Source organism: Palaemon carinicauda, chromosome 4 (assembly GCF_036898095.1).
Source record: "Palaemon carinicauda isolate YSFRI2023 chromosome 4, ASM3689809v2, whole genome shotgun sequence".
NCBI classification, from domain to species: Eukaryota; Metazoa; Arthropoda; class Malacostraca; order Decapoda; family Palaemonidae; genus Palaemon; species Palaemon carinicauda.
This window is the reverse complement of record NC_090728.1, coordinates 90030767-90054427: the sequence shown is the minus strand read 5'-3', so window position 1 is coordinate 90054427 and position 23661 is coordinate 90030767. Positions and strand designations below refer to the sequence as shown.

Genomic DNA, 23661 nt, shown 5'->3' with positions numbered 1-23661 from the left:
ACCAAAGAATTCTTCTTCACCCAACGGGTTAACTACTGTACTGCAATTGTTCAGTGGCTACTTTCCTCTTGGTAAGGGTAGAAGAGACTCTTTAGCTATGGTAAGCAGCTCTTCTAGGGGCACACTCCAAAATCAAACCATTGTTCTCTAGTCTTGGGTAGTGCCATAGCCTCTGTACCATGGTCTTCCACTGTCTTGGGTTAGAGTTCTCTTGCTTGAAGGTACTGTACACTCAGGCACAATATTCTATCTAATTTCTCTTCCTCTTGTTTTGTTGCGGTGTTTGTAGTTTGTAGAGGGAATATTTGATTTAAATTGTTTCTGTTTTTGAAATATTTGATTTTTCCATGTTTCCTTTCCTTACTGGGCTATATTCCCTGTTGGGGCCCCTGGGCTTGTAGCATCTTGCTTTTCTAACTAGGGTTGTAGCTTATCAATTAATAATAATAATAATAATAATAATAATGTGGTTTGACCTAGAAAACAAGCTTGTTGCATATGCAGATAATGCTACTTCTTGTCTCGTCATTTTCATTTTCTGAATGTATATCTGGGGTTGCTGAATCCCTTAATAGAGATCTATCTAAAATTAGTACATTATGAAACTTATGGGGCATAAAGTTGAACCCTGACCAAACTCAGACGTATGATTGTAAGTAGGTCGAGATGATTGTAAGTAGGTCGAGGAGTGGCACCTCAACATCCATATCACTGCGTTGAAAATGTTTTTTTTTTAACTCTATATCACTGCTTTAAAATTTTAGGTGTGATTCTTGATTGCAAATATACATTTGAGAAACACATTCAACATTTCTTCTTCAAATGAACAGAAAAAAAGTGGCTTTTAAGTCTATTCCGAAGAAATGTTGAAAATAAGGAATTTCTAGTTACAGATCTCTTGTCATTGCTCCAGAATTCGTTGGGCTCATTTTCGTTTAAATTCCTCTAGGAGGGGAGGATGTAGGCTCCAACATTTTCACTTTAATATTTACGAAGTAAAGGTGCCATTCATTGATTTTCATGGGAAAGTTCTCCAAGACGGGAGAATCTGTGTGATTTTGAAAATGAAACTGCAATTTATTGCTTTTCATGTACATAAAATTTCACCTTGTTAACCTTTTTACATGCATAAATTCTTCCTTTCGTCACAAATTAATTTTTGGCTACATTATTAAGTCTTTTTGTATCACTTAATGCAACATAAGGAGGAATAGTTGTATCCTTGATCATTGGCAATAATCTAAACCTTTCATTTTCAAGTCTTTTATTCAATAAGATAACCATGCGTTTGGAATAATTAATTTGGAGATCAGTTGTTTGGGTTTTTTCACCTCTGTACACCCAGTCATTTGAAATTCTGTCTTCAAGATAAGAGACAAATTTTAAATATTCTAGCCATACAGGTTGGGTTCTTTAGGGATTTAGTTGTTGAACTTGCCCATTTTGAAAACTTTAATCTAATATAGATTTAATGGCTCAGTCATCTAATTAAAAACTGATTCAGTGTCAATTCAAATGAGCAGTTCAATTTCTGTGAAATACAAGAAACCTTTTTGCTAACTGAATTTAATAGAATGTATTCAGTTATCTATCTATCTATCTATCTATATATATATATATATATATATATATATATATATATATATATATATTTTTACTCTGTCCCTGTATTGTTCTGTACAAAAATCCTTGTACACCTGTATTGCATCTCGCCCTCTAAATTTTCTTCTCTCTACCTTAAGTTTGTTAAATAACCATTATATATAATTTGCAATAATTGCTAGTAGAACAAAAAATGAATGTTTTACCCAGTTCCATTTTCACTTTAAGGATAAGTCAGAATCCTTAATTTACTTTTGCACCGTTGACATAGAGATCTAACCCTTGCATCTATTATACATTTGTAATGTATAAAAAAAAAAGTTCAACTATTAACCAAACTAGTTAATTTTATTAGTAAGCTAGGAAGGAATAAATTATACATAATTTACTATGAGATTTATTAGGATATTGAATGTGCAAAGTTGTCACATGGGCAGCCAACATACATCTCGGGTATATGACAAACCAAACATGACATACTCCAATCTTCAGCCTTTGAGTTTACCAATCTCATCCCTGCAGCGGTGATCAAAAATACACAAGACTGCCATTTAGATCATAACAGTAAGAAAGGGGCTTACATGACAGCCATGAAGAGGCTACGATCTGTGGTAATCACTGGATTTTTTTTATTTTAAAACTGTAGTATTTTGTTGTTAAGAAAATGGAACTAAAGGGATAAGTGAAAACTCAGGCATCATAACATTATGGGTGAAAAATTTCCGATGTCCAAATTTCAAAATTAATATTATAAACCACTGATGAATTAGGCAGCACTGTGATTCTTGTTTTACAATTATCTTTGGTATAAACAACAAGCCAACATAGTTTTCTAATAACACGGCCCAGAGTAAATATTCGTACTTCAAAAATTTTTACTTAGTCACCAAACCAATAAACTTTAAAAAATATTAATCCATCTAATAGATAAAAACTCTTGCAATTTTAATCCATCTAAACCTCACATTCCCACAAAATAGGCTATCACAATTAAAAAAAAAAACTGATTGGCACATAAAAATTATATACAGCTGTAACTGGGGAACAATGACAGCTCGGCAATTTCAAAGTTCCACACCAAAGGCCTCTTCCTTAATATAATGTATGTACGTGGCTAAAAATTTATTTCACTTAAAAGGTTGCATAAGGAAAACTTAAAAAAAATAAAACTTTCTTACAAGTACTTTTCCAGATGAGACTAAGAAAAAAAGTTGGAACTCTAAATTGCTGAACTTATCATACTTGCATTAAGCTTTAATATTTATTTGGTTTTTGTAGTCAAGTGTTAGACAATCATGTAAAAAAGTTCACTGAACAGGGTGGGTTAAGTAACGGATAAAAAAAAAATAAAAAAGTTCCTAGTTTGTATTAATAGCATTTTTAGTATCCTTGGCCATACAAAAAAAATATATATACAGAAACTATATTACATACACAGCACTATCTTACACCACCTTAAGCTTAGCCCAAGGCAAACCAGCATAGGACACCAAGCAGCATTCAGGTGCATAGGGGAAAATCCTGGAATGGTGACACCCCCACCTCACACATCCTGCTTAATCTTCTGAATGGTATTAAATACAAACTTTCAAATCATCAGATCCTAGTTCTTAGAAAAAATATTTATAGCTTATATATTACTGTACAAAACCAATAATAACCAATTAGTACATCGTCGTCATTAACATTTTTAATTCAGATTTTCCCTTTAGACGTATTATAATCATCAGTATAAATGGGGATTATAAACAAAGGTAAGATAACTATCCCTTCCCCCTCCCCCAAATTGACTAGCTCCCAGCCCCTAATTATTGTTAATAATTTACAATTTAATACAAAAGAACAGAGATGGCCATGCAGGAGAAAATGAGGACAGCATCAAATAAGTTTTAATCTCCTTTAGTCAATATTAACTGCACCCCTAATGGCACATTAGCATTAAATTGCTTAAAGGCTGATTCTTATACAACTAGAATTGGTGTAATATTTCATAGCCATGTTAAGCCTTACCTATGTTACCAGTAATCACATAGTAATCTATCACACAAAGATTGCCAAATAAGCAAGTTGGTAAAACTACTCATAAAACTATGGTAGAACCACCTGGCACCACAACAGTAGTCAATCACTTTATATCTTGAGTCCCTTTCTCTAATTTGTTAAAACGTTACAGTCTTATTCCTGTATCCATAAATCATCAACAATTTTGTGCCAACTTATGTTTCGAGCAGATCTTAAAAAATGCAAGCTATGAGCAACGCACAATTTTATTTCATACCTTATCAAAACTGGTATCACTTTTGGTCTTCTAATAAATATACACATAGTCCATGAACTGCTTTTTAAAAAATTCAATTTACCCAACTGTTGTCTTCTAAATATTTAATGACTAAGGCATTTAACCAGGCCAATCATTGGTTTAAAAAATATTTTTACACAATACTAAATCACTAGTGAAAGGTATTACGTTTGAGGTTCAGACTTGGGAGATGATGCACCAGAACTTTGAGTCTCTGCTCGCTTTATATAAAGGTTCAAAAGTTTCAACTTTGAACCAGTCAATGCATCTAAATGTGGTCTCATTGCCTCTTCACCAACTGCATTATGAAGAGCCACCATACAAAAGACGGATGCTTTTCGTACACATGACTCCTTGTTGTCGTACGCCTGTAAGAGAGTGAAAGATGAGCACAACTCGGCAAAAAATAGACATCATATAACGGAATTATTTAAATGGATTATTGCTGTAAAGCTTTAAAAATATAATACAAATTTTCAAGTAATTTGTATCTTCCCTGGCTTTACAAACTGGATTAATTTTAATGAGGATAGCATTGGCACAAACTTTTGTTCCGACCACATAGAATAAAAACTGGTTGGCATGGCAAGAATGTATGGTTGGACTGTACCATACTTCCACGCCCACATTGGGAAGGGGATGCTAGTGTTATGTTATCACTTTGTCTTTTGGTCGGAACTTAGGCAGGTACAGTAATATGAATAAAATGACTCGGGAATTGCATACTGGGCAAAATAAAAATTATTAAAATTTGTAGGTTTTTCCTATACAAAACACACCCTTGTTATTAATTGGGAATCTTCCTTAAGTAAGAGGAAGTGCCAATAGCCTAGAAAGGGTGTTTGTTTGACCCTAGCCCCAAAGGGTCATACCCCAGCTTTGATAAGAGGTAGGGGCATATCTAAGTCAAGTTGTCAAGTGACTGGAAAATGAGCGATATCCCCAACTGACAAAGAATGCAATACAGTAGATAGGTTCTAAGACTGTCTGGAATACTTGAATTTCTGCGAAGTATAGACACTATATTTATTTAATATATATTTGGAGGTTTTTAAACCCTCCCTTTACTCAATAACAGTGACAACTGTTAAGCCATATGATGATAGTAGGTAAGTTTACAGTACCCACCCGATAACAAGGGCTAAATAACAGTAGTATTCTATTGGTAAGTTTACCATAAAGAAGAGAAGTTATTGTACTGCGTAGCGAATTACACATAGCTATGCATGATGTGATCGGCAAGCATTAAATTTTAAAAATACCGACATACATACATATACCAAGGCACTTTCCCCAATTTTGAGGGGTAGCCGACATCAACAAAGAACAAAAGCAATAAGGGGACCTCTACTCTCTACGTTCCTCCCAGCCTAACTAGGGACTCAACCGAGTTCAGCTGGTACTGCTAGGGTGTCACAGCCCACCCTCCCACATTATCCACCACAGATGAAGCTTCATAATGCTGAATCCCCTACTGCTGCTACCTCCGCGGTCATCTAAGGCATCGGAGGCAGCAGCAGGGCCTACCGGAACTGCGTCACAATCGCTCGCCATTCATTCCTATTTCTAGCACGCTCTCTTGCCTCGATCACATCTATCCTCCTATCACCCAGAGCTTCCTTCACTCCATCCATCCACCCAAACCTTGGCCTTCCTCTCGTACTTCTCCCATCAACTCTTGCATTCATCACCTTGTTTAGCAGACAGCCATTTTCCATTCTCTCAACATGGCCAAACCACCTCAACACATTCATATCCACTCTAGCTGCTAACTCATTTCTTACACCCGTTCTCACCCCCACCACTTCGTTCCTAACCCTATCTACTCGAGATACACCGGCCATACTCCTTAGACACTTCATCTCAAACACATTCAATTTCTGTCTCTCCATCACTTTCATTCCCCACAACTCCGATCCATACATCACAGTTGGTACAATCACTTTCTCATATAGAACTCTCTTTACATTCATGCCCAACCCTCTATTTTTTACTACTCCCTTAACTGCCCCCAACACTTTGCAACCTTCATTCACTCTCTGACGTACATCTGCTTCCACTCCACCATTTGCTGCAACAACAGACCCCAAGTACTTGAACTGATACACCTCCTCAAGTAACTCTCCATTCAACATGACATTCAACCTTGCACCACCTTCCCTTCTCGTACATCTCATAATCTTACTCTTACCCACATTAACTCTCAACTTCCTTCTCTCACACACTCTTCCAAATTCTGTCACTTCTCTTCTGTGTCTGCAACCAGTACAGTATCATCCTCAAACAAAAACTGATTTACCTCCCATTCATGGTCATTCTCGTCTACCAGTTTTAATCCTCGTCCAAGCACTCGAGCATTCACCTCTCACACCACTCCATCAACATACAAGTTAAACAACCACGGCAACATCACACATCCCTGTCTCAGCCCCACTCTCACCGGAAACCAATCACTCACTTCATTTCCTATCCTAACACATGCTTTACTACCTTTGTAGAAACTTTTCACTGCTTGCAACAACCTTCCACCAACTCCATATAACCTCATCACATTCCACATTGCTTCCCTATCAACTCTATCATACGCTTTCTCCAGATCCATAAACGCAACATACACCTCCTTACCTTTTGCTAAATATTTCTCACATATCTGCCTAACTGTAAAAATCTGATTCATACAACCCCTACCTCTTCTAAAACCACCCAGTATTTCTAAGATTGCATTCTCTGTCTTATCCTTGATCCTATTAATCATTACTCTACCATACACTTTTCCAACTACGCTTAACAAACTAATACCTCTTGAATTACAACACTCATGCACATCTCCCTTACCATTATATAGTGGTACAATACATGCACAAACCCAATCTACTGGTACCATTGACAACACAAAACACATATTAAACTATCTCACCAACCATTCAAGTACAGTCACACCCCCCTCCTTCAACATCTCAGCTCTCACACCATCCATACCAGATGCTTTTCCTACTCTCGTTTCATCTAGTGCTCTCCTCACTTCATCTAATGTAATCTCTCTCTCATTCTCATCTCCCATCACTGGCACCTCAACACCTGCAACAGCAATTATATCTGCCTCCCTATTATCCTCAACATTCAGTAAACTTTCAAAATATTCCGCCCATCTTTTCCTTGCCTCCTCTCCTTTTAACAACCTTCCATTTCCATCTTTCACTGTCTCTTCGCAGCAAAAATATATAATACAGTACAGTAAAACTCGAGATTAAAATAAATAAAACATTACTGTACTCACCAAAAAAGAAAAATTAAGAGTAAAACTTGATGAAAATGATGGTGATGAATTTGCTGTGCTTTAAAATTGATGACAATGAAGGTGATGACTTTAACCGAGCAGCCGATGATTGTATTTTATATCTCTTCAGAAGGCGGTGCCATTTCTTGGAACACTTTATCCACTTCTTCCAAATGTGCAACCATAGTAGTAGCAGCAGGAACTGGCACTTTTTTTTTATGAGACTGCAAAAACATTATGATCAACAGTTGCTGCTACTGCTTTTTCTGTGTAAAGAGCATCATCTTGTAGGGACTCATGAATTCATCAACCATGTTGCAGAATTGTACAGAACAAACCATATCATCATCCCATTCCTGCAACTCTTCTTGTAATTCTTTGGCCAGGTTGCAGAGATTGGTGAGCTGTTCCAAAATAAAGCCAGCTTGATCAGAAACTTGTTTCTTGCTGTGTTTCTTCTTCTTCCCCACTCGCCGACTTCGATAAGTTTCCGAGGTTTGAGCTGGTTAGCAGCTGAGAGTAATAGTCTACTAATTCATATATGTCTCTGGTGGTCATGTCTGCAAAACCATCACCTCCAATGATCACATCCAACTGCATAGCTTTCTGTACTGCGGAGTGTTGGATTTCGGCAGGTGTAAATATTTTATCACCGTGAACAATCTCGGGCCTCGACTTCTTCCAGCTGACATTGATGCTGGCAGGCTTCATTTCTTGCAATGCCTTCTGGATATTTTGGAGCCGCATAGAAATTGTGCACTGCTGCCAGTGTGCGTTCAAGTTGAAATCTTTGTTTTCTTGCGCAGCATCCACGGAAGCTACCAGGTTCGCCAGGGAATTCCTCTTTGTCCTAATACCTTAATTGGTTTTATTTCATATCAGTGGTACAATGAACCCCAGCCTGGGGTCTGTGATTGAACCTCTATGCTCCACTAGCCTTGTATCCAAAGGCTCTATACACAATTCCTCGTGTATAGGCCCTTGAATGCCCTGATATCCCCCTGGGCCATTGGCTGAATAAGTGACCTTGTAGGGAGGTAAGAACTCGAAATGAACCCCCTCATACGATAGATCAGTAGCGTGGCAACCAGCATTATCAAGAAAAAGGATTTTGAATGGCAAGCTCCTCTTTAATAGGTACTGTACACCTTGACTTGCGGGATAAAACATTGGTGGAACCAGTTGGATGTTAGCATCTTCGTTATCCGGGCCTTTGGATTGTGCATCTAATGTATGGGTAAGAGATTCTTGATTTTGTTTTTAAAGTCCTTGGGTTTTTACACTTAAATATGTCCCGGTTTAACAAAAACCCTGTAGCATTACCACACATCACATGATCCTTGTATGCTTTAAAGCTTTGGCTTCCTCTTTGAACATGAAAGTTTGCGATATTATTCTTTTCCAAAACAAATTTGTCTCATCCATATTTAGAAACTTGTTTGGTCTTATAGATCCAACTTCGAAGATACCTTGAAAGTTTCATTGTAGTAAGTTTTAGCAGCAATCGTGTCACTGTAGCGAATGGTGGATTCGTTCACGCTAAACTGGCGGGGGCCACGGCCACAAACATTCTCCCTTCCTTCAACATATCCAGAAGTTTCACCTTTTCAGTGATCATTATTCTTCATGGTGACGCTGACACTAGCCTAGGGAAAGTAGTCACAGGCGCAGGGGTCACAGATACGGGTCCACTACCTTGTTAACTATTTCACCGGCCATTCTAGCTTATTTTAAAGGATCAAAGGTTTATATACCCGTAAGAACAAATGTTATTTAGGTTGCCAAAAATATTGCTTAAAAGATTACCTTGATGAGGCCTGGCATGATTTCTGGTAGTGCTGCTGCTACAATAGATGGTTGATGTGCTTCAACAAGCTTATTGAGCATCTTGATGGCTGCTTGATTAACTGGATATTCTCCCATTTGAATGAGTGGTTTTAAGACACGTATTACCACCTCAGGTGGAAGAATTTCAGCGACTGTACCTGCACACACCTGTAAAAAAAAAAAAATTATGGTTATGATCTACTGGTTTTAGGGTAAACAACAATTTCATAATTCAACAGCTTGCTTCATAGTTATCTATGATTTTATTATTTTCTTGCAATGTAATGCGCAAATACAAGAATTTTTTTTTTTCATAAACTGATACAATTTACCCAATTTAACTTCTTTCTAGCCCAGAGATGCAATTGCATAAATGACTATATGGATAAAAATTATATGTTCATAATGAAATCGGGACTTCAGTATCACAATCAACAACAGAAAATGACAAATTTACATTGGTATTTACCATTAACTACAATGTCCATGAAAATACATCAGAGGTGTTTAAACCTGTTTATTGTTTATCAGAATTAGCATATAATGATAAACTTCTTCCTTGTACAATTTAGTTAAAATCCAAACTGATTTAAATATGTCTATTCAAATAAATGTGACTGGGAACTGTGTTAACATTTTATTATGAATGTCTATTAAAATAAATGCAGCTTAAAATTGTTAAGATTTTTATTATGAATGAGATGTGGCAAAGAAAACCCTCTCCATCCACCAAATTCAGTATGTGATTATCACTTACTGTGTAAGGGCACATGGCACTATAGGTTTGTTTAGTACTTTCTGCAACAGTCAGATAAGCCTAATATACTTTTCCCTTTGGTCTCCTCCTCCTTAGCTGTACAATGTCCTTAACTTTACACTGTTCATAGCCTCACCATTCATTTAAATACAAAACCTTCAAGTAAACTCTATGAAAAGTCTTAGAAATGGAATTATGAGTTATTATACTAATAATTATCACAGTAGCCTCATTAATAATGAAAAATAATTTTCACAGATCTTAAAATGATCAAGGACTTAACAAAACCTGGAAGATGTCACTATTTTCAAAAGACAACCATATATCGGTTATAGGGGCATATTTGAATTGCATAAGGTGATAAAACTTCTAAAGTACAAAACATAATTCTACGCATGTTCTGAAGCTTGAAGTAAAGCAATCAGTTTTGCTGCAAATACGGCTTTAGTGTCAGGTTATTTAGTTGCTGAGTATACAGTATATAATGCACAGCTGTATACCCATCTCCTATAATGTGACTTTGGAGTTGGTTATCATATTCACATTTTGCTTTAATTTCACCCTAAATATATTGTAATTAAAGATTTACAGCATCAATAAACTTTAGGAACAAACCATCTCAAAATATTTAGAATTATTTAAAATTGTATTGACCTTATCTGACAGAGAAGGCTGCAAAGATCATGTCCAGACATTAAAGAGATGAACTTCAATGAATTTCAAAAGGACGGAAGAAACTAAAGCATGATAGATGGAAGAAAAGGCAAACCTCAAATGCAGATAATATTGATAAGATGAGAAAAGCCAGAAAAGAACTTGACCTAAATCTTATACAATCCTAGTCACTTGAAAAAAATCAAAGATCAAAGACGTACTACTTTACTTGTATTCCTTGATCTCTCGTATTATCTTTATTGTCACTATAAGTCCCATTTACTTATACCCTAATATCATTTATGAAGTAATCAACAGGGATTAGTCCTAAAAGCCATTCACTATTGTTGCAAACAGAAGAGATAATTTCTACCATTCTCTGCATAACCCTTAATTACAGTTGTTTTAATTATTATAACTAAAACTTTCAATTATCTAAACATATTAATGTTGGGGAGTTCCGTTACATCAGTATTCCAATCAATACAGTAGTACCTTCGTTACAAGTTTAATCCATCCTGAGAGCTTGCTCGCAACTTAAAATGCTAGTGTCCTATAACAAATTTTTCTCATAAGCAATAGAGGAAATTTACCGATGCATCCTACACCTCAATAAATACACATATACACTAATTTTTGAAAGTTCTGTAATGGTAATTATAATACAAAGATAACCATAACAGAAATCAATACAAAATACTGTAATTAGCAATGAAAAATAGAAAAAAAAATTGACAGGATGAAAGGAGGCAGAGGTTATTATTTGTGAAGAGAATCTTCGGCCATGAGCAGTTCTGGTAAAGTATCCGTTCTCTCTCTTGAACGACATTCACTCTTAACTGAATCACTTAATCTACGCTTTCTGAACACTTGGTCGTGTTTTTTTTTTTTTTTTTTTTTGACATGGAACCTATCTGAAGATAACTGTTTTACTTTTTTTTAAAAAATAGCATGAAATTGAGACATGCCCTGCCAAAGCATTACCTGAGTGATGTGTTTCTACAAAACTTTGTGGGGGCTTCCCTTATTTTTAACATTTCTCTAATTTTTCTTGAAGCCTGAAGTTTGTCAGTCTGTTCCTCCTCAACCTCAGATGAAATCTCCAAATTCTCTTGGTGTCAGTTGAAACTTGTCTCAGTTTATAAGAAGACCCTGTTCTTCTGATAACCTCAATGTCATCTGTAGATCCTCCAGGCAGCGATTGTAGGAACGAGCTCTGATTAGCCAGTCGTTCAGATACAGGGAGGCTCTGATACCTCTTGAATGCAGTATGCTTGCTACATTTACCATCAGCTTCGTAAATATTTGAGGGGCGGTGCTGATGCCGAAACAGGAAAACTTCCTCCTTGTAAACGAACCTCAGGTAATGCTTGAAGCTCGGATGAATGGGAATGTGAAAGTAAGCATCCTGGAGGTCTTTCTCACTGCTGCTAGGACTGACTTCGATGTCTCCATGGAGAACTTTGTCTTCTGAACGAAGCGTTGAGAGCACTTACATCCAGGACTGGTTTCCATCCGCCCCGAGTTCTTGGGAACCAGGAATAAGCGGTTGTAGAAACCTGGTGACCGCAAGTCTCGCACCCCCTCTATTGCCTCCTTATCCAACAAGAGACATTTGAAGTTGCATAGCCTGCCTCTTTGACTCCTCACTGTATCCGGCAGAGAGATCTATCGGAGCTACAACTAAAGGAGGTTTCCCTATGAAAGGGATTTTGTATCCCTCCTTCAGTAATTGTACGGACCAAAGGTCTGCTCCTCTCTTCTCCAAAGCTCGCCAGAAGTTGGTTAGTCTGGCTCCTACTTCTGTCTGAAGGCGAATGCAGTCAGACTCTGCTTCGCCCTGGTCTGGATCCTCTTCTCCTTGCTCTGCTTCCCTCGGGTCTGGAACTACCCCTACTGAAAGTTTTTCCTCGAAAGGGCTGCGAAAACTGAGGGAATGGAGCTTCTTCCTTCGGCTTGTGGCTAGTGAAGGAAGTACGGTAGGTAGAACCTTCCTTGCTGTCTTTGACAGCAAATCCTGTGTGGCCTTTTGGGTTAAAGCAGAAGAAACCTCTCTGACCAACTCTGAGGAAAAAGAGGAAGAAAAAGGTGCATACAGCAATTCTAACCTCTGAAAGGGTGTAACCGCAATGGACAGAAAAGAACACATTTGGGCTCTTTTCTTAAGGACCCCCACCGAGAAAAGGGCTGCCAACTCATTGGATCCATCCCTCAAGGCTTTATCCATGCACGACATAATGTGGATGAGACTCTCAGTGTCCATCTCCTTCAAGGCAGAAACCTTTTTCCCCAAGGCTCCCAGAGTCCAGTCAAGGAAACTGAATACCTCGAAAGCTCTGAAGACGCCTTTGAGAAGATATTCAAGTTCTGATGTTGACCAGAGTATTTTGGTCCTTCTCATGGCCGTCCGACGAGGAGTGTCTACCAGACTCGAAAAGTCTCCTTGGGCAGAGGCAGGAACTCCCAAGCCGAGAACTTCTCCCGTCTCGTACCAAACACTAGATCTTGAGGCCAATCTAGCCGGGGGAAAAGAGAAAACACTTTCCCTGGTCCTTCTTGGATTGCATCCAGTCTCCCATCATCCTCAAAGCTCTCTTTGATGATCGAGACTACCATCTTTGTAAACAGAGACTCCTTCGACGCCTTCCCTAGCGTAAATTCTGAAGGCAGTGAACGAGGAGCAGCAAGCACAAAATAATCCGGAAACTCTTCAGTAAAAACCCTGAGTTTCTTTAGATCAACCGAAGGATGAAGGGTCTTAGGATCTTCTCCTTCCGAGAATTCCTCTACAAGATCAGTAGGGGAAAGGTTATCGTCGATCCCTTCCTCCGACAAGGCTCTAACCGAGGTAGAGACGTCTTGTTTACTAGGAGTCAACTCCTTAAGGTCCTGACTTCTGGCATCAATGGGTCCAAGATCATCATGCCTGGCGTCAGGTTGTCCCAACGCTTGACACTCGGGACAAAAACGCTCGCGATCATTACGATCGGAACTAAGGCGTCCGCGATCTCGACGCTCGGCTCGACTGGCGTCATCACGATGACCGAGGCTCTTACACTCGGCGTCACGTCTAACTGCTTGACGCTGTCACGTCCGGCTGCTTGACGCTCGGCGTCATGCGAATCAGTCTCTCGACGCTTAGCAGGAGGATCCTCATTACACCGCTCGGCGTCGCGTCTAATAGCTTGATGCTCGGTGTCATGCGGACCAGTCTCTCGACGCTTAGTAAGAGGTACCTCATTATGCCGCTCGGCGTCACGTTTCACTGCTTGACGCTCGGCGTCATGACTACCAGGCTCTCGACGCTTGGAAAGCTGCCCGTCGTCAAGGATCTCTAGACTTTTAGCCTTCTGACGCTTGGCGTCAAGGTGTGAAGCTTCCTGACGCTCGGGGTCTTGGTGAGCCACCCTCTTGTTGTCCGCAGGCTGATAGACTTGCATGAGAGAAGTGTGTTTCTGCTGCATATCTTGCAGCATACTAAAATTAGGGTCAACTTCCTGTGGCAAAACAGGAGACGTTGCTTCTACCAAAAGCTCGCTTTCTACGTTGCTCAAGGAACGCGCAGAGCGTCCAGAGAACGAAAATCAATCTGAATGAGGAGGAGGAGCATGTACCAAGGTCATGCCAGTCTCAGAAAACTATCCTGTAACTGGTTGGGCTGGACGCTTGACAGCTTCCGACATCCTTCTATCTCCTACCGACGAAACAGGGCGCTTGGCAGGAGAGCCTTCTTCGGAAGACGGAAAACGCTCCGGACTGCTCCAATGACTGCAACCAAGAGCTTGAGGCGTCATGATACGACGCTGATCGACAGAGTCAATCTCTCTCTTCAGACGTCTGGATGCGTGACGCCATCCCCGTCTCGGCGCTGCGTCATCCGAAGATGATGAAAACACTTTCACCTCACGTTTCCCATGACCAGGGCGCGCGTCCTGTGAAGTGTCAGCAGGTACGCTCGAGGAGACGTCTGCTCGGGCGCTAACGCCTCTCGGATCCTTTCGCCGTTCGACATTCCTTCTCCCAGGGGTTGGGGAGCGTGGAAGAGGTCTAAGGCTAGGAGAACGACAGGTCCGAGCAGACGCACCCTCCACTGCACTGATTAAATTCACTGCACTTTTAGCACTGACACTAGCACTTTTTAATTGTTTAACATCGGACATTAACTGGGTTCTGTCCGCAGCAAACGATTCAACTCTCACGCCCAGGGCTTGAATGGCCACCATCATGTCCTTTAGAGTTGGTTCATCAGCAGTAACAGTAGTGGGATCTGAAACTACCACTACAGGGGAAGGATTAGGTTCGTTGACATGGGAAGGGGAATAATCTCTAGAAGAACGAGCTAGACTCCGTCTAATGCTATATCTCTCAAGTTTACGAGTGTAGCGGTCAAACTCTAACCACTCACTCTCAGACAAAATAACACATTCATCGCAACGATCAATCAACTCCCAAACTTTACCTCTTACAATTTTACACAAATGGAGTGGGGATCGACAGAGGCTTTAGCAAGCCGGGTCTTACAACCTCTCACACACCTTCTATAAGTTGAAGAAGAGTCAGACATTTTGAATATTTTTAAAGAGATCAAACGAGCAAGGGTCAAAATAACAAAATCCAATAGTGGTTCAAGAAAATCTAAAAGCAAATCCAAACGAGCGAAAGCCAAAACCAAATTGTACGTCACCAAGATAACTGCAATTATACAGGTTACAGCGAGTGAAAAATGCAACGATGTCGCTGGTGCGGCAGCAAGGAAGATCTGAGGAATGACTGGAATGGTTCCAGGTACCTGGCTAGAGTCCGCACTGGTGGTACACCTGGTTAACCAATCGGCGATTGCCGAGTTTTGAAATTTCTGTCGTGACGTCAGGGACGTAAGCTATATATATATAACTACCGGCTAAGTCAGATGTTTAAAAATGCCCGGTAACCCGAGCCTTAGCATTAGCGCACCACATTATTAGCAGTTTTTCTTTCAAGATCCTTTGGCTCTTGAAAGCACATGGGTTTTCAGTGGTACACTAGCAGTGGCTTGACCTTACAGTCACCGCAGGCATTGGCACACAAGGCTAGAGTTAACCGGTCCTTCATGGGTTTATGGTCCAGTAGTCTCATCTCCTCTGCCGTGATGAAAGTCCTCCTGGGCATTTTCTTCCGAAAGAGGCCAGTTTCATCGCAGTTGAAGACTTGTTGGGGGATAAAGCCATGTCGGGCAATAACCGAGGTAAAGGTTGTGACAAAGTCTGCCGTGGCTTTAACGTCGGAACTTGCTGCTTCCCCATGCCTCACAACCGAGTGTATCCCAGTCCGTTTCTTGAAATTATCCAGCCAGCCACGACTGGCTTTGAGGTTTCCGCTGGCGTCGAAGTCTCCCCTTTCTCGGCTGCTTGCTTCCCTTTCAAGTCATCATAGATTCTACTGGCCTTCTCACATATGATTGTCTCGGTCACGTTATCTCCCGCCAACTGTTTCTCCTTTATCAAGATTAAAAGAAGCCTCTACATCTCGTTGTGAATATCACTATGCAGCTTGGAAAGGATTGTTACTCCTTTGGAAGGCACACGCGGCCGCATAGGGAACTACTGTACCTCGTATCTCAAATTTTTCCTCGTATCTTGGGATAGAAATTTGCTCTGAACTCTCCTCGTATCTCAATTTTCTCGTATCTTGGGACACTCGTATCTCAAGGTTTTACTGTAGTTTTAAATCGATTTCTTTCTCCTTATGCATTAATTTATCACCATTAATAAACTCTGGTTCATTGCTACAATCTAATTTCATTTAAAGGGCACAAATCAATGGGTCACAAAGGATACTTACTAATTTAGCTAATAACTACAGTATACAGTATTGTGTTTCAATTCCCTTTGTCCTTGGAAGTTTTTAATGTTGTTTTCATCAATGATCTGATTGGAAAATAAAACTTAATAGTTTGATATCTGGTAAATTTGATATCACCTGATAGTTTACACAAACTACATGTAGTCGTCGACTTAAGACTATTCGACTTTACGACCACTTTTTCCGTGATGACGTCGCAAGTCTGTCGGAAATAGTACACAAATAGGACAATTATTTCCTTATGAATAATCTATTATCTTGTATAAAAATGAAATAATTTATCTTGGTAAGTTGGTATTTTCTGTTATTGATAATAAACAGTATCAATTTGAAACAAAAAATATATTAAGTTTTAGATCTGTCTTTCATACTATAACACATGTCTGAGGATGTCATATTTCTCGCAAAGCTGCAGAAAACAAGCGGGCAAATCTAGTGATTCCCTTTCAATAGGCTAACGATTAATGATAGTGTTCCCATAATCAAAATATCAAGTAACGATACAAAGTATTTCATGGGTTTGTATTGGTTGTTATGAGTACAGTCAACCCTCTTTATTCGCAAAGGTTAGGTTACAGAGACAGGTGCGATTAGCGAATTTTCGCGAATAAATACTACACTAGAGTGGGCTAACTCCTAACCTAAAAAGTCACTGCCCCTTGCCACGAGCGGGTGCCCGAGCTGATGATTAACACAGTAAATACTGCCTAATATTGTTTTAATTTGGTTTCTACAACAGTTTATAATCATATGTACAGTGTACAGTATATTTGCACACATGTACACTACGTACTGGACACAGTAAGGTTACAGTACAGCATTGTACTAAGGTAAAGTTTACAGAGTCGTCATCAGGGCCTTATTGTTCTGTATAACAAAAGTTGTTCCTATCTAGTAATACTGGACTGTAACCTAATACTCACTGATACTGTAGTGTATATTATTGTGAGTCACTGATACTGTAGTGTATATTATTGTAAGTGTTCAATGTCTTTGTTCAAGACTCTTAGCCTACGCCACTACTCTAGAAGTATGATTCAACTTATGTGTTGTCTTTTGTGCAGTATGTTACTGTATATATATACTTTCTTAAACAGAAATATAGCTTATTTTATAAACTGAAACCTTAAATATCACGATAATAATTGTTTCTTTTAAATAAATAAACAAAAACTGTGCATTCAATTACTTTTTAACAGCTGATCTCTCTCTCTCTCTCTCTCTCTCTCTCTCTCTCTCTCTCTCTCTCTCTCTCTCTCTCTCTCTCTCTCTCTCTCTCAAAAATTTGATTTTGTCTCGAAAGCATTATTGTATTCTAGAAAATTACGATTATTCAAATAGTTAATTGAACTTTAATAAAAAAATTTATGTACTTTTGTTTTAAATTTCAGGTGTATTTTATCAATCTAAGTATTTTGGGTGCCGTGATCAGATTCACATTCAAAATAATTAGATTGATATAATACACCCAAAATTTAAAACAAAAGCACATAAATGTTTCATTAAAGCACAATTAACTATTTAAATGATTGTAATTTTCTAACATGCTACAATGCTTCTGAGAGAGAGAGAGAGAGAGAGAGAGAGAGAGAGAGAGAGAGAGAGAGAGAGAGAGAGAGAGAGAGAGAGAATTCTCTCTTATTCGATGTCAGGATGCCTTTGTTTCTTTGCCAAGTATCTATTGAGGCCCTATAATCAAGCACCACAGAGCTAAAAACTATAAAATATCGTGCATCAGCAACATGAATGAAACTCCGGTTAATGTTATGCGATCTAACTCACAGTACAAGTAAATAAAATATGAGAGAAGCATTTCAAATAAAACTACTGGAATTAATATGCTAATTGGAAAATGATAGATCAAGTAATAATTTTTTCTTTTAGTAAATATGAAATATCCTTCGGTAGTTATTTGATCCAAAAATTGAGGTTGATGCCGGACTAGACCTGGTTGATCAGCTGATTTGAATGTAAACAATGCATAAAATTATAATTCGCTGTTTTTAATTATAAATACGATACTAAAATGTGAATATTACATGCATTATTATTGGATACAGTTAAGGGAAAAACAGGGAGAAGGACGAAACAATATGACAGACTGAAGTTCCTTCTCCTCGCACATTTCCTCTGCCACATCTACGCTAATTCAAATAAATTAGCGAAATCAATGAATTTAGGAAATGGGCCTTCAGATCAGCTGATCACAACCAAAGGTAAGAAAAAAAAAAAAAGGTAATCATTGATTGTTAAAATGGTTCCAAAGTTGAACAATAGAATACAAAAATGCTTTAATAAAGCATACGATATTCTATGAAACAAGAAAATGGAATAATGATATACAGTAAGAAAATATTGATAAAATAAAAAAAATAAGAATTTACTTACAGATGCTGATCGTAGCACTTCCTTGACTTTATCTGCATGGGCATTAAGGACTCTTAAGATTATCAGTTCCGAAAAGCTCAGGAAATGATGAACTAGTGGACTTCTCCGCATCATTTCAGTTACAACTGCTAGCACCAAAACACGCTGACCATCATCATCACATCCAAGACTTTCTAACAAAAGTCTAAGAACAACACGGAAATTCTCATTCCACACTAGGGTGGAACCTGTGCGTGCTAATCTGATGAGTGACATAAGAGCAGCACGTTTCTCGGCACTTCTGCCTTCTTCAGTATTACCTAATTCTGCTATTACACTCGACATTACTTCTGAATCACTTTCCTGACCATCTCCTGAAATTCAAGAAATAATGGTATAATAGAGAGCTATAATTTTTTCAACAATACCCTGCTCTAATTTTTACTCCTCTCAAAGAGAATAAAAGGAAATTCTTCAGATCACGCATAGGATGCAATAAAAATTACCAAGTGGACTGCTTAAACTATTTCAGTAACAAAATAATAACGAGGGCCTGGTGTCGATAAATTATTCAGTTCAAACATCTGTTGTTAAAGTAACATGTTACAAGCTATTCCATTTCCAATATAAACAATAAACCAAGAAAAGATCAATATGAAAGAAAGGTGGAGCAATTAATTAAATTCTATGTAAACATCTTTAGATACTAATGAAATACTAAATTGAGTTAAGTGTTTTCATTGACTGATGAATAATAAGACTTTTATCCATAAAACATAATTGAATGTACACCATTCCTATGTGAAGAATTGCAGGGGTAATTGTAAAGGAAAAAAAAAATAATGGGTACATACTGTAAAACATGAAAGATAAGAAAATAGGCCTCTGGTAACTAATTTTCATAAAACGTACATACCATACCATTCAGTTAGATTATATGATGGTAGACAAAGTACTGTACTGGATTTACTAAATAAACACCAAAGATATCTAGTTATGCTTTGCATGATAGGAGAAAATAACTGTATTAATACAAGTGGCTTTGGTTCAATTACCATTTAATTGGCAAGCAACAGATGGCTGTATGTTAATCGTGTTCTTGGGCTATGAGCTTTACCATAATTTCTGTAACATGAGGATATCTTATGTTCCTATCCTTTTCTTAATTAGAATTTTAAATCCAAATTGTCTAACTGTTATTACTGAAACCTATCCTCATTCTTACATTGGTCTCTATTATGTTTATGCAGGACATTTTTAAAATAAATGGCATCGTCTCGTTACCGAAGAATACTGTAAATAATTTACATTTAAAATTTTGAAACCAAATAACCCCTTAGTGTATTTTCATAATTACACGCATGCAAGCAACACAAAAATAAGCGTGCAAAACTGAAAAAAAATAAGAAAAAGCCAAATGAAAAGAATACCTTTACCGAGATCATCATCCGTTAGGGTATCTAAACCATTTCTTGATGAATCCGATAATGAACATAGTATACGGTGGGTTGGAGAGGAAACACTCGACGACCTACCCGAAAGCATCCCGTTGGTATCTTCACTACCTTTATCATCTACAGCATCGATATTACGAATATCGCCACCACCTGTAGATAACTGACTAATTCCAGAATCCTGAAAAAAATTGATATCTAAATAAGATTCCTACAAAGATTATCATCATTTATCTAATAAAATATATTCTCTAAAATTAAATAAACCATAAATATTTGATTTCATAAATTCAAATGAATATCAGGTTTATGAACTTTCTATGCTTGTCTATACCAGAAATTTGTTATTCTTTATGTCTATCTATTATCTGTTATTCTCATTACATGCCATGTCCATGTCCATTTCTTTTTCTTAATATTAGATTATCCTCAACTTTAGTGTGCTCTCCTATCCATGTTACTCTTTTTCTGTCTCTTAGTGTTTATCCCACCATTATTCTTTCCATAACTCTTTGAGTTGTAACTAGCTTAAGTTCTAAGGCTCAAAGTTTCTGGTGTATTATATCAATACTGGTAGGACCATCTGATTAAATGCTTTTCTTTTTAGAGATGGCATTTTACTTTTCATAATACACATTCTGTTTACCAAAAGCTCTCGATCCTATGCTTATCTTTCAATTCATTTCAGTCTCATGTCCTGGGGAAACATTTAAGTGTTTGTCCTAAGTAAATAAACAATCTGTAGGTAATTGTCCTAAGTAAATATGCAATCTGTGGGTAACAAGACCATTCAAATTAGAGATTTGCTAAACGAGAAATATTTGGACATACAACACTAGCATTTTCTGAAACATGGCTGAATAACTTGGATAAGGTAAAGATCCCTGAAAGATCCCACACACCTTCTTTCACATACCGAGAGAAGGTAGGTCTTGTGGGGTGTTAGACTCTTTATTCATAAAAGTTACTTAAATCTCAAAATGTTGAAAAGAACTAGTGTAACAAACGTTAAAAAATAAAAATAAATCTTATGCAAAAAAAAAAAAAACCCACAAAAATATCCTTTGTAACAAGTCTACAAACCTCCAAGAACAAACACGTATTTTTTTTTTCTTGAGAATTCGGTGCTCTCATTGAAAAGATTATCATGGAGAAAAATGAATTAGTTATCTGTGGAGACTTCAATTTTTGGGTAGATGATGCACCAAATTCTGACGCTTTGGCATTTAGTGAGTTATTAGAATCATATCAACTAGTGAATAGTTTCGACTGTACGACTACTTTAACTGGGCATACGTATTTTGAACAGTGGCATCTGTATAACTTCCATGAGTCACAGATGATGTATTACACACCCTTCACCCTTCAGTCCTACCACAAACCTTAGAGAGAGTACATGCCTGGGTTTGACCTCTGACATTCACTCATTTTTATGTTTGTTTTTCTCGTTTTTGGCAAGACTCTTATCCTTTTCAAAGTGGAAAAGACAATTTTGACATCTTGCTAACATAAAAAAGAAGAAAATTCGCTATTAAGAGTTCAGAAAAGGGTATTATCGGTAGTGCAGAGAGAGAGAGTGTATTGTGGGTAGAGGAGCGGCTGCCTTTCCTCACAGGAGCCAAAAGAAGCAAGATATTGAGCAAAATAATCTTCATTTATGATTAAATCATGATAAATAACATTGTTTTTTTTCATGTAAGCCACTACTGTGGTGTTGTCGCTCATCACCACAACTGAGAGGCCTGCAAGGAACTGGTGGAACTGTTGAAGGGTCAGAAAGATGGCCTTCATCCTAAAGTGATTTATGTGGAGGTACTCTTCTGACTGACCAGAGGCCTGAAGTCATATGGTGCAAGCACATGGCCCCCCTCAGACACTTCTCCTCGACGTTTCAGGATGATGTTTACCCATAAGTTCGAGACTTGATGGACAAGAAAATCGATGGTGCAAGTGCCTGAGAAAAGAAAAGTTTCCATCGCTTTCTGGTGCATTCCTTGGAGAAATCCTCGGTTCGTACCAGGATTCCCAGGGTCCCCAACCAAAGTTCAAGCCACAAGGTAGCCTGCATGGCATACTTCGTGACCTCCTGGTTGAGGATCTCAGATGCTGAGAACTAGATCTGACGACTGGAGAGCCTCTCTAAAGAGACTCCCTTGGTGATCTCTTCCAGAGAGTGATGAAGAGTCAGAGCTTGACGAAGCTTGTCCTAGATCTCGAAATATCTCCTCTGCTGGATGCGAGGAGGTGGGAGAAGCTTGGCGGTAGAGCTGAAACGTTGGGAGGAGGAGAGATTGGAGAGCTGTTGGGCAATCTTAGCCCGGGCACACTTAAGCCCTTGAGACTAGGGCAAGGGGAAGCAACGCCAACTTTCGAGGACCGGGGTTGGCCATGAATTATAGGGTCTACGCTACTACTCGACGGTCTCTCAGAAGAGTCCGAACGAGCAGGAGCTGCTGCTTCTTCCGCCATCACCCAAACCTTTCTCACTGGGAGGCAGACCACTCCCGACACCTGTTATCACCATCACAACGTTGACCTCTGCAGGCATGACAATGGGTGAGGCGATCGGTGTCCACGGCTGACATGAAGGTTCCGCAGGGCCGACCTTCTAGTCCAGGGCAAGTACGTACGGTGGCAGAAGTAAACACACACACTTCTAAGAGAAAGCATAAACAAAAGCAAATAATGGCAGTCCAAAATAGGTGAGGATGAAGAACAGAAACGACCGTTCACCCTCCGAGCCAAAAGCAAAACAAGCTAAATCACTGGTGTGTGACTGGGAGCGGACCCGCTAACTAACGGAAGGGGTAGTTAACCCTCACTAAAATTTTAATGGCTCGTCCTTTCAGCTTCGCTAAAAGTAATAACCCCTAATAAATAGCGTAGGTTTGTATTCCAGTTACAGAACAAAAAAGATTTTGTAGGTTGAGCTCTATGCCATGCACTGGCCCTAATATGGACTGTTCTTGGACGGACCTGCTAAACATAGCAACAGACATTTATGGTCCTTGCCACTATAGAGGAAACTCTTGACACAATTCCACATCTACAGGTTTCACTCATGACAGGTTTGTCTTTGTTTTTACACTTCATGACTATCAAACTTGCCTTGAAAGATCAGATTTATTTTTAATAGGAGGCTGCTTAAGCTTTTTGCCATGCCATGCCGAGCCAGAGATCCAGAATAATTAAGTGATCAAAGTTTACCATTTGATGTGACATAAAGGATACTTCAGTGTTCAAAGCTTCTATCCCCCCATAGGAGACTTCCTCTTTCACACATCAAAGGGTAAAGGTCAGTTCTTGTCTTATTCTTTCCCTTAATCTCCTTTTCTAAACTTACGGCCCCTCAAAGAATTAAGTCACATGACCACCTCTGTGCCAATAATCAAGCTAGTCAAACTCATTCTTCGTTAGATAGTAGCCACTGTTAAACCAGAACCACTAATGCCAAAGGTCCCCTAGACTTACCAAACACTTTAAGTAAGGCCTCTATAATACAGGTCTTCTCTTTCTGGATTAATTGGCTATTCTGACATCTCATAATTAATGGGTTACATTGACCAAGATATATCTTTTATAA

General features: G+C 38.5%; 1 protein-coding gene across 22 annotated transcripts in view; it reads right to left on the bottom strand.

Annotated features, from left to right (window-relative positions):
* Positions 1–1986: 1986 nt before the first annotated feature.
* The window catches only part of chb (chromosome bows), a 356425-nt gene continuing 334750 nt past the window's right edge, over positions 1987–23661 (bottom strand). For 21 of the 22 annotated variants that reach the window (XM_068372454.1, XM_068372458.1, XM_068372461.1 and 18 more), the window contains 4 exons: positions 20055–20259; positions 18646–18998; positions 8985–9173; positions 1987–4269 (listed from right to left, as the gene is read on the bottom strand). In XM_068372454.1, coding sequence (XP_068228555.1) covers positions 4066–4269; positions 8985–9173; positions 18646–18998; positions 20055–20259 — 951 coding nt within the window. In that variant the 3' untranslated portion in view covers positions 1987–4065. The remainder of the gene's footprint in view (positions 4270–8984; positions 9174–18645; positions 18999–20054; positions 20260–23661) is intronic. The other variant, XM_068372447.1, reaches the window with a different exon arrangement.